The 17,921-nt window shown below is 35.1% G+C and overlaps 1 protein-coding gene and 1 non-coding gene across 2 annotated transcripts; one reads left to right on the forward strand and one right to left on the reverse strand.

The window, feature by feature from the left end:
• Positions 1-4,092: 4,092 nt before the first annotated feature.
• On the reverse strand, positions 4,093-5,015 carry LOC107947856 (uncharacterized). Its single transcript, XM_016882365.1, has 2 exons — positions 4,707-5,015; positions 4,093-4,170 (listed from the first exon to the last, which is right to left on the reverse strand). Exons 1-2 carry the CDS (start codon positions 5,013-5,015, stop codon positions 4,093-4,095), a joined length of 387 nt encoding a protein of 128 aa, XP_016737854.1.
• Positions 5,016-16,457: 11,442 nt separating this feature from the next.
• On the forward strand, positions 16,458-16,564 carry LOC121228777 (small nucleolar RNA R71). Its single transcript, XR_005926352.1, has one exon. It is a non-coding gene; the product is annotated as a small nucleolar RNA R71 (small nucleolar RNA).
• Positions 16,565-17,921: the final 1,357 nt, after the last annotated feature.

Here is a 17,921-nt window from a genome sequence, read left to right on the forward strand (position 1 = left end):
CTTAAATTCCCGATACGCGAATAAACGCCGAAAAATTTATTTATTTTGAAAGATATTTGATTATCTCAGTTTTAAAAAGAGATCTATTCCGTAAGTTAGAAGACGATCTTTTCTTAATTCTCGAGATTATTTTAAAAAAACTTATATTTTAAAAAGGGACTCGCATATTCGGATTTATTGAGAAAATCAAAACCCTATAAGTTAAGGAACGACTTTTCAAATCTCAAACCATGGAGTATCGCTTATGAAAATAATTTTGTGTATCGAATGAACGTTAATGTGATGTGATTTTGTAGTCAAATGGAAAATGAATCACAATGCTAATTTGCGTCACAGAATGATAAACGCGTATATACGAATGATGATAATAAGGACGAAAATAAAATGAACAAGCCAAAAAACAATGAGTAAAAAGACTAAAGTTAGCAACTAAAAAAATATTAAACAAATAAATAAATAAATAAATATGGTGTAAACAACTTAAGATAATATTAATCATAATGATGGTATAAATAAAAAAAGTTTTAAAATTATATATAAAAGGATATAAATGAACAAGTAATAATAAGAATAATATAAATGTATTTTAAAATAATAATAATAATAATAGGTAAATAAATTTCGAAAGAGAAATATATCAATTAGTAATAATAAAAATAATGGCAGTAATGATAATACTAATAATAATTGTAATAATAAACAATAATAATAATAATTAATGATAATAAAAATAATAGTAAAGAAAATAAAGACAAAATTAATAATGATACTAATGAATGTAAGTAATAATAATAATAATAATAATAATAATAATAATGGTAATAATAATAAAAGTAATAATAATACGTTAAGTTATAATAGTAAAATAATAATAATAGTAATAATAATAATAATAATATATTAAATTAGTTAATTTAATAATAAAATAGTGAAAATAACGAAAAAGGACTAAATCGAATCTAAAAAAAATTTGGGGCGAATTTGAAATAAATAAAAGAGAAAAGGACCGATTTGAACGCGTGAATAACAAGGAGGGGTTAAAATGGAAATTTTCCCTTCCCCTCCAAAACGCAGCACTTTACACAGGACTAAAATGAAATCAAGGCAAAATTTCAGGGCAAAATTAGAAATAAAAAAACTAAATTGCAAAAACATGAAAAGCGGAAGAGCTGAATGCACAAATAACCCATTAATCGAAAACACGCGGATCCTAGGCCTGGAGCAGGTCGGATTAGGGTCGGCTAAGGCAAAACGACGTCGTTTTGAGGCTTATAAGTTTAAGCCAAAACGACATTGTTTTATTTTGCTATTTAAGTCACATTTTTGTAAAAAAAAAATCATTCCATCTTTGTTTTAAAAAAAAACTTTAAAAAACTCTCTACTCTCTCCCCCTTCTCCAAATCCGACCTGACTCCGGCCGATCATCGCCATGGGCTACGCCGCCGGTGACCGCCGTGCACGGTGACCGGAGCCCAAAAATGCCCTTTTTTTGTCGAGTAAAAAAAAGTAAGATTTTTCTTATATTTTTTACTCCTTTTTTAATATATGTAATTTTAAAAGAAGAAATAAAGAAATATATGTATATATAAACGATTTTGTAAAAAAGAAAGAAAAAGAACAAAGAAGAAAACCTTAGCCCGCTTCTAACTTTTTCCTTTCAACTTGCTTTGTTATTTTAGTTTTTGTGTGTGTGTGTGTGTGTGTGTGTGTTTGAATCTACTCTCTTTTTTTATTTAAAAGTGTCTAGCCAAATTACAAAAGATTTTTTATGGATTTTGTAGGCAATTTTACATGATTTCTTGCTGTCTTTTCTTATTTAATCCTTGCAGGTGCAACTTGAGGGCGGTGGAGTGGCGATGGCAATAGTGGCGGTGCTGAGGTTACTGGTCAGAAGGCTAGGGCGGCGCCTAGGGTTAAGAGTGGCTAGGGTTTTGTTTTTTCTATTAAGGTTTGGGTTGTATTGGGCTAGGGTAATTAGGTTTATTTGGGTTGAGTCTGTTGGGTTTGGAATTTGGCTTTGGGTTTTAATTTTTTAGCTTTAGGTTTAGGTTAGTTTTTATTGGGTTGGGGTCTGTTTGGTTTGGGTCTGATGGTTTTTAATTTGCTTGGATCATTTGGCTATTTATTTGGGTCTTAGTGGGCTCGGGTAAAAAATTGGGTTGTACAATGCCTTTCATTACTAAACTTCCAAAATTTTCCATGCATGCCCATTATTTGTCCAAAAACTTAGAAATTGGGAAAATTACTCTTTAAGGACCCCTAATTAACATTCCAAAGAAATTTCATGCAAATTTCTTCTAGAATCCAAGTTTTACAATTTATTCAATTTGGTCCCTATTATCCAATAAGACACCTTACACATAGAATTTCTTTATGAAACTTCAACACATGCTCATTTTCATATCCTAGACCTCATAATGATCATGAAAAAATTATTTTAACATCAAATTTGTAGTCCCGATACCACTATTCCGACTAGGCCCTCATTCGGGATGTTACATTTTGGATATGAAATTGGTATGATTTTGAGTCGCTATTTGGGATGCTTAAGAGCATTTTGGTTGTTGGTATTGGTAGTATATGATTTTTGCTTGAAATTTTTTTATTATAAGTGTCTATTTATGCATTGGTTGTTTGTGCATTGTTGAACCTAGGTTGACAACATTTTGGGTGAGAAACGTGGCTTGAAACATAGCCTATTTTTGTCCACACGGGCGTGTGTCTCAGCCATGGGTGACACATGGCAAGGTGACACGACCGTATGTCCTCTGGTGCTTATTTAGAAATCAAGTCAGTAGCTCCACACGGCTCAACACACGAGCGTGTGACTTGGCCGTGTGGCATAAGTCAGTATACCCTTCAGTTTTCACACGGCCTAGCACATAGCCTGGCACACGGGCATGTGAGGTCATTTTGAAGGGTGCACGGGCTAGTCACACAGGCGTTTGATTGGCTGTGTGACCCAAGTCAGTGAGTTACACAGGGTAGGACATAGGCTGGGACACGACTATGTGATCCTATTTCAAATGTCCACACAGCCTGTGACACAAGCATGTCTTTGGCTGTGTGAGACACAAGGCTAGGCCATACGAGCGCGTATCCCCTGAATTTTGAAAATTTTCTATGTTTTCCAAAAATTTCCCTGAGTTCTCAGTTTAGTCCCGAATCGCTTCTAATGCTTGTTTTAGGCCTCAATGGCCTGTATTAGGGACTATGTGTGAATGATATTTGTTTAGATATGAAAATCGTATGATTGTTTAATTGATAAGTTTGATAATGCTCTGAAACCCTATTCCAGTGATGGATACGGGGTTAGGGGTGCTATAGTGTCTCTGATTTGAAAATTTTTAATGCATTCCAAAAAATTTTCTGAGTTTCTGATTTAGTCCCGACTTGTTTCTAATGCTATTTTGGGCCTCAAGGGCTTGTATAAGGGATAGTATGTATGATTTCGATTGGTTTCTGACATGAATATTGTATGATATGAAATGTTTGAAATTTCTGTTTGTTTGATCTATAAACTCTGGTAATACTTTGTAACCCTGTTTCGGTGATGGATACGGGTTAGGGGTGTTACAATCCATCTAAACGCAAAAGTACCATATGGATACAAGAAAGTTATCTTTTCTTGGTCATTAGGAGCTATGGCAATCTGATTATACCCTGAATAATTGTCCAAGAAATAGTAGAAAGGTTTCCCTGCTAACCTCTCCAATATATGATCAATAAATAGCTAGGGGAAATGGTTTTTCCTAGTTGTCTTGTTAAGCTTTCGATAATCCATGCACACTCTCCATCCTGTGATTGTGCGAGTTGGTATAAGCTCATTATTTTCATTGCTAACCACTGTGACACCTCCTTTCTTAGGGACACATTGTACATGGCTTACTCACAAGCTTTCTGAAATTAGGTAAATAAATGTCAACATCAAGCCACTTGATAATCTCTTTCTTGACAACTTTTTTCATTATCAGATTCAATCTTCTCTGCTGCTCAATAGACATGTTGTGGCAATCCTCTAACAAGATTTTATGCATGCAAAACATAGAATCCATTCCCTTTATATCAGCAAGGGTCCATCCTAACTCCTTCTTAAATCGTCGCAGGACTTCCAACAACTTGACTTCTTGTTCGGATGTCAATTCCACAGAAATCACCACCAGCAAGGTACTGTATCTCCCAAGTATTCATATTTTACATGTTGTGGAAAAGGTTTCAACTCCAATGTAGGAGGTTCCTCTATAGAAGGTTTAGGGGGCTTGAATAAATGACTCAATAAATCCAAAGAGTCAATTTTTTCCCTAGTCTCTCCAATGTATGTTTGGCTTCCATGAATTCACCGAGTTCTTCAAAACATACTTCATCAATCTGTTCTAATGAGTCTTTGTTATTATCAGAATTATTGTGGCAAAGTCTATTGAATTCTTCCTCCACTGTTGTTTCTATCTGAATTCTTCCTCCACTGTCGTTTCTATCAAACAAATGACATGGCATTCTTTATGTTCATCTACACATTTCAAAGCATTAAAAAAATTAAAAGTAACCTATTGATCATTTACCCTCACGGTCAGCTCACCTTTCTGTATGTCAATTAGACTTCTGTATGTAGCAAGAAAAGGTCCTCCAAGTATAATTGGCATATTCTAATAAACTTCAAATTCTAGAATAAGGAAATTAGCATAAAAGATAAATTTATCCATTCTTACCAGTACGTCCTCAATTTTACCCTTCGAATAGGCGTAGGATCGATCATCTAATTTCAAAGTCATTGTAGTAGGTCTTGCTTTCCCAATTCCTAGCTTCTTGAAAATAGACATAAGCATTAGATTTATAATTACTCCTAAATCATATAACGCCTTACCAACATAATGATTTCCAATGGAATACGAGACAGTGAAACTCCTTAGATCCTTCAACTTTCGAGGTAATTTATCCATCAACATTGTTGTGCACACTTCAGTAAGAGCAACAGTTTCAAATTCTCCCCATCTGTGCTTCTTCACGTAATTGGGCATTTGCTCCAAAGCTTCTACCAGCTATTTTCTTCAAAACATCTAAAAACCTTTTAAACTGAATATCCTGCTTGGAATTGTGGAATCGCTAAGGAAAGGTTGAGGTGATCGTCTTTTAGGTTCCTGATATTGTTTTGCTGTGGCATTTCTGTTGGCAACATGATTTGATTTTCTCACAACATTTCTCTATGTATCCTTTTCAGGTGTTGTCTATTGTTCAGTAGGTTCTAAGATCCTTTCCTGATTCTGGCTAGATTTGAATTCTTTTGTCATGGCATCTTGAACAACTTTATCCAACTGAGTCCCACTTCTAAGAGTGATGGTCTTGCACTGCTCCTTCCCTTGGGTTCTCAAATTTTCATTACCACTTGGCAATGCTCCTTGTGGCCTTGAATTTAGAGAGTTTACTATTTGCCTCACTTGATTTTTAAGAGTTCGGAGAGGTGTTGTAACGCCCCCACGCCCAAAACCGTCGCCGGAGTCAAGCTTGAGGAGTTACCGAACATAATTTATCAAATTAAGAACTTCAAATCATTTGTTTCTACATTCACAGCTTTCTAGCTACCCGCGTCACAGTTACTAGAAAAATCATATCTCGAGTTACGAAACTTGAAATCAAAATTCATAAATTTTTCCTAAATCTAGACTCATATATCTATTTACTAATTTTTTCTAGAATTTGTGGTTGGGCCAATTAGTACAATTTATTAGTTAAAGTCTCCCCTGTTTCAGGGTTCGACTGCTCTAACCTCTGTGTATTACGAATCAGATATCTCTCTATACAGAATTTCAATGACTATGAGATTTGTTTCTATTAAAACTAGACTCAATAAAGAATCTTTAAATATAAATAAAAACTTCTAATTATTTTTTTAAAATTTATTATGAATTTTTAAATTAAGAACAGGGGATCCAGAAATCACTCTACCCCTGTTTCACAAAAGTTTAAATATCTCATAAAATATAATTTATATGCCTATTTTGTTCAATCCACATGAAAATAGACTCATTAAGCTTCAATTTCATAACTTACACATCATTTAGTTCCATTTATACTATTTTTTAGTGATTTTTCAAATTCATGCCATTGCTGCAGCAATATTCTGTTTTAAGGCAAGTTTCATCTTTTCATGAGTTGTTATGAACTAGATAACCTATTAAACTTCCATGATATCAAACATGATCTAAATTTAACCATCACCATGACTTATCAATATCAAACATTTTCTCAACCAATCATGGCTATATCATAAAATTATTTACACAAAATAAGTATATTGCTATACATGCCATACTTAAGTTTTACAAGCCATTTACCCAGATGAAAGTCCTTTAGATAGTGTCATCGAACCTTCGACCCGTCCCGATTCCCGAGCTGGCTTGTTCAAAACTACAGTAAATAAAGAGGAGGGAGTAAGCATAAATGCTTAGTAAGTTCATATGTAAATAACAAGTAACATAACAATACAAATATACCAAACAACTTTAGCATGGTATCACCAAAACATATGTCATATTTCTAAACATCATTCATCATCTTACCACCTTATCGTTGTTGTATCTATTATCAACCCGAGGGTTAAGAACATACCTGTCCAAAGTGTCCATTTCACAACACTTACCAATACGTCGCTTGCATCTTAAGTGTTCTTTCATTTCACTAGAAATTTCACCCGTTGAACACATCGGAATACAACTCGGATACAAGGATAATTTGCACATAAGTGCCTCATATGTAATCAAGAAATCATGTAACCCGCCCCTAAGTGAACTCGGACTCAACTCAACGAGCTCGGGCGTTCGCATCCATAAGTGAACTCGGACTCAACTCAACGAGTTCGGATGCCTAGTTACATCTCACGAACTCGGACTCAACTCAACGAGTTCGGACATTCGCATCCATAAGTGAACTCGGACTCAACTCAACGAGTTCGGATGCTCAACCATCCTAGTGACATGTCACTTGTATCCTAATCTATTCCTAAGGTTCAAACGGGCTTTTTCCCTCGATCTCACATTTGTCATCTTGCATGGAATATCGGAACCGATACTCGGTAGCAATTCATATTTATCAAGTAGTAAACATAATTTGCATATTACTCAACATTAACCACAAAGCATAATATTTCACGATTAAAAATCAGCGTATCATATAATTAACATCAATAACTTAAAAATAACAATTATGCTACATTATTTACACATGAACTTACCTTGGTACCAAAATATAAAGATTTTGCAATTTAGTCCACAATCTTTTCTTTTCCTCGATCGCGACTTGAATCTCGTTTCTCTTGATCTATAATGCCAAATTAATCTTATTTAATACATACATTCATCAAAACAGCATTTAATACGAACTTTGGAAAAATTAAACTTTTGCCCCTAAACTTTTGCATAATTACACTTTTGCCCCTAGGCTCGGGAATTAAACTTTATTCCTTATTCTTATGTTTTATAACATGCTGATCATTTTTCCCTTCTATGGCAACATCAAATTCTTACTCTAACATATACTTGTGACTATTAGGTATTTTTGCCGATTAAGCCTTTTACTCGTTTTCACTCAAAACCAAGCAGCACAAGTTGTCTAACATAATTTAAAACCCCATATTCTATCATAAAACATCAAAATACACAAATTTTACCTATGGGTATTTTTCCGAATATAAACCCTAGGTTGAATTATTGCTAACATAAGCTTAATCGAGCTACCGGAATTCCAAAAACGTAAAGAACATTAAAAACGGGGCTTGGAATCACTTACTATGGAGCTTGGAAGCTTGAAACAAACCCTAACTATGGAGAACCCTTGAAATTTCAGCCTAATGAAGAAGATGGACAAAATTGGCTTTTAATTTTGTTTTTAATTCATTTTAATAACTAAATGACCAAAATGCCCTTACTACTAAACTTTCCAAAAATTCCTTCCATGTCCTAATTTTGTCCATGAACTTAAAATTGGTCAAATTTCTATTTAAGATCTCCTATTTAATATTTCAATGCAATTTCATACTAAAAACTTCTAGAATGCAAATTTTGCAACTTATTCGATTTAGTCCCTACTTTCAATTTAAGCACTTTAGGCATAGAATTTCATCACGAAATTTTCACACAATCATGCAATCATATCATAATCATCAAAATAATTATAAAATAATTATTTCTATCTCAGATTTGTGGTCACAAAACCACTATTCCGATTAAGCCCTAATTCAGGATATTACAACTCTCCCCCCCCTTTTAAGGATTTTCGTCCTCGAAAATCTTACCGATAAACAGGTGTGGGTATTGGTTTTTCATAGTTTCTTCAGGTTCCCATGTAGTCTCTTCTACCCCATGCTTTTGCCACAACACTTTTACAAGTGCAACACTTTTATTTCTTAGTTGTTTGACTTCTCGAGCTAAAATCTTAATCAGTTCTTCTTCATAAGTCATATCTGGTCGTAGTTCAACTTCTGTCGGTGAAATTATATGTGAAGGATCCGAACGATACCGATGTAACATAGACACGTGAAACACATCATGAATCTTCTCTAATTCAGGTGGTAGCGCTAGCCGATATGCTACCGGTCCAACTTCTTCAATTATTTCATACGGTCCAATAAAACGCGGACTTAACTTGCCCTTTCGTCCAAATCTAAGGACTTTCTTCCATGGAGGCACTTTCAAAAATACCTTATCACCAACTTGAAACTCCATTTCTTTTCGTTTCAAATCCGCATAAGATTTCTGTCTATCTAAAGCAGCTTTCAAACAATCTCGAATCACTTTCACCTTTTCTTCGGTTTCTTTATTAAATCAACTCCATAAATTTGATTTTCCTTGAGTTCAGTCCAATACAATGGCGTCCGACATTTACGACCATATAATGCTCCATAAGGTGCCATCTTCAAACTCGTCTGATAACTATTATTATAAGCAAATTCTACCAATGGTAAGTACCTTTCCCAACTATCTTGAAATTCCAATACGCAACATCTGAGCATGTCTTCAAGAATCTGAATTACTCTCTCTGATTGTCCATAAGTTTGTGGATGAAAGGCAGTGCTGAAATTTAACTTTGTACCTAATGCCTCTTGCAACTTTTGTCAAAACCGTGAGGTAAACCTCGGATCTCTATCTGAAATGATTGACAAAGGTATCCCATGAAGTCTAACAATCTCTCGGATATACAATTCAGCCAACTTATTAAGAGAATAATCTGTACGTACCGGAATAAAATGAGCCGATTTAGTCAGTCTGTCAACTATTGCCCAGATGGCATTTTTCTTCCCTGGAGTTAACGGCAACCCTGATATAAAATCCATAGTAATCTGATCCCATTTCCATTCAGGAACCATAATAGGCTGAAGTAAACCCGAAGGTACTTGGTGTTCAGCTTTCACTTGTTGACAAACTAAGCACTTTGATACAAACTCGGAAATATCTCTTTTCATTCCACTCCACCAGTACATTTTCTTTAAGTCATTATACATCTTTGTACTGCCGGATGAACCGCCAAACAACCATTATGTGCTTCATGCAAAATCTTTTGAATCAACTCATTATTTTTTGGTAATCAAATCAGATTTTTAAACATCAAACAACCATCAGAACCGATTCTAAAATCTGATCCCGTATCAGCTTCACACTGTTTTCTCTTGGCTAGCAAATCTTGATCATTTTTCTGAGCTTCAAAAATCTCTTGTAAAAACATCGGTCTTGCTCTTAACTCTGCTAGAATCAAACCGTCATCTGACATTTTCAACTGAGTGTTCATAACTCTCAAAGTAATCAACAACTTTCTGCTTAAAGCATCGGCAACCACATTCGCTTTTCCCGGATGATAATCAATAACAAGCTCGTAATCTTTCAATAACTCTAACCATCTTCGCTGTCTCAAATTCAAGTCTTTTTGTGACATCAAGTATTTAAGACTTTTGTAATCGGTATATACTCGGCACTTTTCACCATACAAATAATGTCACCAAATGTTCAAAGCAAACACCACTGCAGCCAATTCCAAATCGTGAGTAGGATAATTCCTCTCATGAGGTTTTAACTTCCTCGAAGCATAAGCCACCACTTTTCCTTCTTGCATGAGTACACACCCCAAACCATTTAGAGAAGCATCACTATACACCACAAATTCTTTACCTGATTCGGGTTGTATCAACACTGGTGCTTGAGTTAATAACTTTTTCAATTCTTCGAAACTCTGTTGACATTCTTCCGTCCATTCAAATTTAACATCCTTTCGGAGTAGTCTAGTCATAGGAGCAGCAATTATAGAAAATCCATTTACAAACCGCCGATAATACCCAGCTAGCCCCAAGAAACTCCTAACTTCAGTTACATTTTTCGGTGGTTTCCAATCAACAATGGCTGAAATTTTACTAGGATCAACCCGTATACCATCACCTGAAACAATATGACCCAAAAATCCAACTTCCCGGAGCCAAAATTCACTCTTACTAAACTTAGCATACAGCTGCTTATCTCTCAAAGTTTGCAAAACTATCCTCAAATGCTCAGCATGCTCTGTCTCATCTTTTGAATAAATTAAAATATCATCTATAAACACCACAACAAATCTGTCCAGGTATGGCCGAAATATGCAATTCATTAAGTTCATAAACACAGCAGGAGCATTTGTCAACCCGAATGGTATAACTAAAAATTCATAATGACCGTACCTTGTTCTAAAAGCAGTTTTAGGCACATCTGACTCTTTCACTCGCAGCTGATAATACCCAGATCTCAAGTCAATCTTTGAAAACCATGTCGCTCCTTTTAGCTGATCAAACAAATCATCAATTCTCGGCAATGGATACTTGTTTTTGATTGTCACCTTGTTTAACTGCCGGTAATCAACACATAATCTCATAGAACCATCCTTCTTTTTCACAAATAACATAAGAGCACCCCAAGGTGAAAAACTTGGTCTCACAAAGCCTTTATCATTCAACTCTTGCAACTGTGACTTTAATTCTTTCAACTCTATTGGTGCCATTCTATATGGAGCAATCGAGATCGGAGCTGTTCCCGGTATCAAATCTATACCAAATTCTACTTCCCTAACTGGAGGCAAACCCGGTAATTCTTCTGGAAATACATTCGCAAATTCACACACAACCGGCACTGATTCAACTTTCTTTTCAACTTCTTTTGTATTAATTACATACGCCAAATAAGCTTCATAACCCTTTCTCAAATATCTCTGAGCCGACATCGAAGAAATCACACTAGACAATGCCCCTGATTTATCTGATTCAACCCATTGAGTTTCACCGTTTTCACACATTAATTCTATAACCTTTTCTTTGCAATTTACTATAGCATCATGCAATGTCAACCAATCCATACCCAAAATAACATCAAATTCATCAAACAGAAACAACATCAAGTCGGCCGGAAAGTAATGACCCCGAATCATTGAAAGGCATTTCTTGCTTACTTTATCAACTATCACGCATTTGCCTAGCGGGTTCGACACTCTAATCATAAATTCTGTGTTCTCAACAGGTATATTCATACTAGACACCAGTTTCATGCATACATATGAATGAGTAGAACCAGGATCAATCAAAGTAATAACATTAATATCATAAAGAGAAAATGTACCGGTAATCACATCGGGTGAGGAAGCATCTTCACGCGCTTTAATAGCATAAGTTCTAGCCGGGGCTCTTCCTTCAGATCTAACTGCTACATCTCTGGCTACATTCTTACTGCTTGTTTCACTTCCAGCTTTTCTCGGATACTTTCCCCTCGAGTTTGCACCACTAGCTTTTACACTCTGAAATTTTTCTTTCTCAGCTCTCTCTGGGCAGTCTCTAATAAAATGATCCGGAGAACCACATCGAAAACATTCATTTGCTCTGCACGGACCAAAATGATTTCTACCACACCGCTGGGACTCAGGTTTAACAAATCTCGAGTTCCTTACACTGGCTGCAGAAGTATTCTGAGATTTAGGACCCACATTCTGCTTCTTAAAATTTCCATATGATTGCCCAGCTGAAACTTGGGAACGAGGATTCATATTTCTTGACTTTCCGGTTTGCTGTGAGGGTGCATTACTCATTGGTCTTTTCTTCCAATTTCGTGTTTCAGATTCTACCTTTTTCTTTTCCTTCAGTAATTCTTCAGCCTTGCAAGCTCGACCGACAAGTACCACCATTTCTTTTAGTTCAAGGATCCCAACAAATACCTTAATGTCTTCGTTAAGCTCGTCTGCAAATCGCCGGCACATCTTGGCTTCTGTAGGAACATATTCCCTGGCATACTTACTCAATCGAACAAACTCTCTTTCATATTCTGAGACTGTCATATTACCTTGCTTTAGCTCAAGAAACTCTTTACATTTCTGATCAATAAATCTTTCACTAATATATTTCGTCCGAAACTCTTCTTGAAAGAATTCCCAGGTTACCCTCTCTTTCGGTACCACCGAAATCAAAGTCTTCCACCAATTATAGGTTGAATCTCTGAACAAAGATGTAGCACATTTCAAACATTCTTCAGGTGTACAAGATAATTCATCAAATACCCAGATAGAAATTTCAAGCCAGAACTCTGCTTTCTCTGCATCATCATCAATATTTGCTCTAAATTCTTCAGCCCCTTGTTTACGAATTCTGTCAACGAGGGTTCTGTGAAATTTTATCATATCCACTCCTGAGGCATCAGAGGCATAGGTTGAGGAATTGGGGGAGGTGGGGGAGGTCGTACATTTGGGTTCGTACGAACGAACTCAGTGTACCATGCACTCATCATTTGGAGAAAGGCTTCCCGATCCCTTTCTCCTCCTCCCTAACCAACAGTAGGAGGTGGTTTTCAATCGGCGCTGCCCCTTCAGCCGGAGCTGGCGCATTACTCTCTACTTCATCTACCACAGCTGGATCAAGATCCATTTACTATATAAAAATCATTTAAAAAGGTCAGAAGTCGTCACACTATCACAATTCATACATATGGCATGTATAGTAAAATCCGTACATACAACACGTAGTTTGAGAACCGACTAAACCTGCTCTGATACCACTAAATGTAACACCCCCACGCCCGAAACCGTCACCAGAGTCGAGCTTGAGGAGTTATCGAACATAATTTATCAAATTAAGAACTTCAAATTATTTGTTTCTACATTCACAGCTTTCTAGCTACCCGCGTCACAGTTACAAGAAAAATCATATCTCGAGTTACAAAACTCGAAATCAAAATCCATAAATTTTCCCTAAATCTAGACTCATATATCTATTTACTAATTTTTTCTAGAATTTTTGGTTGGGCCAATTAGTACAGTTTATTAGTTAAAGTCTCCCTTGTTTCAGGGTTCGACTACTCTGACCTCTGTGTATTACGAATCAGATATCCCTCTATACAGAATTTCAATGACTATGAGGTTTGTTTCTATTAAAACTAGACTCAATAAGGAATCTTTACATATAATAAAAACTTCTAATTATTTTTTTAAAATTTATTATGAATTTTTAAATTTAGAACAGGGGATCCAGAAATCACTCTACCCCTGTTTCACAAAAGTTTAAATATCTCATAAAATATAATTTATATGCCTGTTTTGTTCAATCCACATGAAAATAGACTCATTAAGCTTCAATTTCATAACTTACTCATCATTTAGTTCCATTTATACTATTTTTTAGTGATTTTTCAAATTCATGTCATTGCTGCAGCAATATTCTGTTTTAAGGCAAGTTTCATCTTTTCATGAGTTATTATGAACTAGATAACCTATTAAACTTCCATGATATCAAACATGATCTAAATTTAACCATCACCATGACTTATCAATATCAAACATTTTCTCAACCAATCATGGCTATATCATAAAATTATTTACACAAAATAAGTATATTGCTATACATGCCATACTTAAGTTTTACAAGCCATTTACCCAGATGAAAGTCCTTTAGATAGTGTCATCGAACCTTCGACCCGTCCCGATTCCCGAGCTGGCTTGTTCAAAACTACAGTAAATAAAGAGGAGGGAGTAAGCATAAATGCTTAGTAAGTTCATATGTAAATAACAAGTAACATAACAATACAAATATACCAAACAACTTTAGCATGGTATCACCAAAACATATGTCATATTCTAAACATCATTCATCATCTTACCACCTTATCGTTGTTGTATCTATTATCAACCCGAGGGTTAAGAACATACCTGTCCAAAGTGTCCATTTCAAAACACTTACCAATACGTCGCTTGCATCTTAAGTGTTCTTTCATTTCACTAGAAATTTCACCCGTTGAACACATCGAAATACAACTCGGATACACGGATAATTTGCACATAAGTGCCTCATATGTAATCAAGAAATCATGTAACCCGCCCCTAAGTGAACTCGGACTCAACTCAACGAGCTCGGGCGTTCGCATCCATAAGTGAACTCGGACTCAACTCAACGAGTTCGGATGCCTAGTTACATCTCACGAACTCGGACTCAACTCAACGAGTTCGGACATTCGCATCCATAAGTGAACTCGGACTCAACTCAACGAGTTCGGATGCTCAACCATCCTAGTGACATGTCACTTGTATCCTAATCTATTCCTAAGGTTCAAACGGGCTATTTCCCTCGATCTCACATTTGTCGTCTTTCATGGAATACCGGAACCGATACTCGGTAGCAATTCATATTTATCAAGTAGTAAACATAATTTGCATATTACTCAACATTAACCACAAAGCATAATATTTCACGATTAAAAATCAGCGTACATATAATTAACATCAATAACTTAAAAATAACAATTATGCTACATTATTTACACATGAACTTACCTTGGTACCAAAATATAAAGATTTTGCAATTTAGTCCACAATCTTTTCTTTTCCTCGATCACGACTTGAATCTCGTTTCTCTTGATCTATAATGCCAAATTAATCTTATTTAATACATACATTCATCAAAACAGCATTTAATACGAACTTTGGAAAAATTACACTTTTGCCCCTAAACTTTTGCATAATTATACTTTTGCCCCTAGGCTCGGGAATTAAACTTTATTCCTTATTCTTATGTTTTATAACATGCTGATCATTTTTCCCTTCTATGGCAACATCAAATTCTTACTCTAACATATACTTGTGACTATTAGGTATTTTTGCCGATTAAGCCATTTTACTCGTTTTCACTCAAAACCGAGCAGCACAAGTTGTCTAACATAATTTAAAACTCCATATTCTATCATAAAACATCAAAATACACAAATTTCACCTATGGGTATTTTTCTAAATATAAACCCTAGGTTGAATTATTGCTAACATAACCGGATTCCAAAAACGTAAAGAACATTAAAAACGGGGCTTGGAATCACTTACTATGGAGCTTGGAAGCTTGAAACAAACCCTAACTATGGGGAACCCTTGAAATTTCGGCCTAATTAAGAAGATGGACAAAAATTGGCTTTTAATTTTGTTTTTAATTCATTTTAATAACTAAATGACCAAAATGCCCTTACTACTAAACTTTCCAAAAATTCCTTCCATGTCCTAATTTTGTCCATGAACTTAAAATTGGTCAAATTGCTATTTAAGATCTCCTAATTAATATTTCAATGCAATTTCATACTAAAAACTTCTAGAATGCAAATTTTGCAACTTATTCGATTTAGTCAATACTTTCAATTTAAGCACTTTAGGCATAGAATTTCATCACGAAATTTTCACACAATCATGCAATCATATCATAATCATCAAAATAATTATAAAATAATTATTTCTATTTCGGATTTGTGGTCACGAAACCACTATTCTGATTAAGCCCTAATTCAAGATATTACAGGTGTAGCTTGACTCGAAATCACAACACCATTTTCGGCTATATACTCCTTCAACAAAAATTCAATAAAATTAGAAGATGATACCTGGCGGTGCTGAGCATTTTTCCTTGGCATAGGATGACTGTAACGGGGCAGTGCATTGTGAATATTTTGTCTTGCAACATTGTGTGAGCTCCCAGCACCTTAATTATTCCAATTGAAATTTGGATGCTGCTTCCACCCCAAATTATAAGTATTGGAATAGGGATTATTATTTCAGTTAAAATTACCCATGTAATATACTGATGCTGGGTTTGTTGGATATTCATCAAACATATGATCTTCATCATAATAAACACATGACAACTCAACTGATTTCACCTACTGGACTGCAGTTGGATTTTTCATTGTTTTAATCATGTTAGCTAAAGAACATTCCTGGGTTGTCAATGAAGTAATTGTATTGAGCTCTATGGTAGAACAGCCCTCTTGTATGTCCCAACTCTTATGGCAAGGTACTGATAGTCATTGTTGGTAATCTTTTCCAAAATCTCATATGCTTCGTCGTATGATTTATCCAATAATGTACCGTTGGCAGATGCATCAACTACCATTCTCATATGTGCATTCAACCCATTATAGAATATTTCCATTTGAATCCAGTGTTGAAATCTATGCATCAAACATTTCTGAATTAAATCTTTAAATCGCTCCTAAGCTTCATATAGCATTTCATCCTCCAATTGCCGAAAAGTCGTGATGTCATTTCTCATCTTGGCATTCACGTTTGGTGGATAATATCGTAGCAAAAATCTCTGGCAAAGACTATTCCATGATGCCACTATCTCCAACAACAAAGCGTTCAGTTATGGTCTCACACGATCTCTTAAAAAATATGGAAACAATTTAAGTCATAGGGCATCTTCAAGAACACCTTGTTGCCTAAACGAGTCACAAACCTCTAGAAAAAGTCACAAATGCAATCTTGGATCTTTAGTAGGCAGTCCCCAAACTGTCCTACTATTTTTAACATCTAAAACATTATCAGTTTCAACTCAAAATATTGAGTTTGTATTTGTGGTCTGACTATCCCTGGGTTCAAGTCATCCAAAATTGGCACAACATGCTCTCAAATTGGTCTTATTTCTGTCATCTATCACCCCATGGACATGCGGATCAGTGCCCTGACCATTCAAATTATAATTTATTCCTGGTATCACCCTTCGAATAGGAGGATTCACATCTTGTCCATTCAAATTATCATTGAAACCAAGATCATTCCCATTCCTAGCCATTTTTGGTAGTTCTTTTCGCCTTCTACAAAAAGTTCTGTCAATCTCTAGGACAAAAAGATATTATTGGTTGCAGGAATTCCTTTTCTCATGTACTGATGACAAACTTGTAGAGATTAAATATAACTAATTTAAATAAAACTAATACAATTAATTAAAATAACTAAACCAAATTATTCCAAGTTATTATAATAAAATGTGATTAATACTATGGTAAAGCTATGGTAAGTATGCAGTGGCAATTAATAGGAATAATGATGTATGCAATATGTGGAACTACTGAATACTTGGAAATGTGATGACAATTAAGAGAATAACTTCGTGAATAATATGTAACGAATAAATAAACAACTAAGAATGCTATGGAAAAGCTACTTCGGCAAAGATAAGGGTTATGCAATGTTGAATGAGAAGGCCAGGATTACTAAGAATCTACTTTTCCTGTCAGCAATGCCTTAGCAAAATCATACTTAACCTACTGTTCAGAAGAGTTCTTAAGTGGCCTGCCTCTTTTGAGAGTAAAAACTTCAAGTTACCTTGCCTGTGGCTATAGGCTTTTAATATGGTACCCTGGACTATTACCTTCTGCATGATCGATGCTTTATATCTAGAGTTTACTACAAGTATAGGTCAAATACTTGCTCATATCATTCAACCATGGTCCAACTAATCCAACCTTTTCAGAATTAAATTAATTTAAGGATATGGTGCACAGTTGACTATGTCTAGGGATTGCTCACATACATTGCAAAGAATAAAATAATTGAATGAAACAATAAAATAACTCATATTTATACTGCATCCATTGAAGACAGTTAAAGTTTCATCAAAGTCATCCCAA

The sequence above is a fragment of the Gossypium hirsutum genome, chromosome A04 (genome assembly GCF_007990345.1).
Source record: "Gossypium hirsutum isolate 1008001.06 chromosome A04, Gossypium_hirsutum_v2.1, whole genome shotgun sequence".
In the NCBI taxonomy this organism is placed as follows: Eukaryota; Viridiplantae; Streptophyta; class Magnoliopsida; order Malvales; family Malvaceae; genus Gossypium; species Gossypium hirsutum.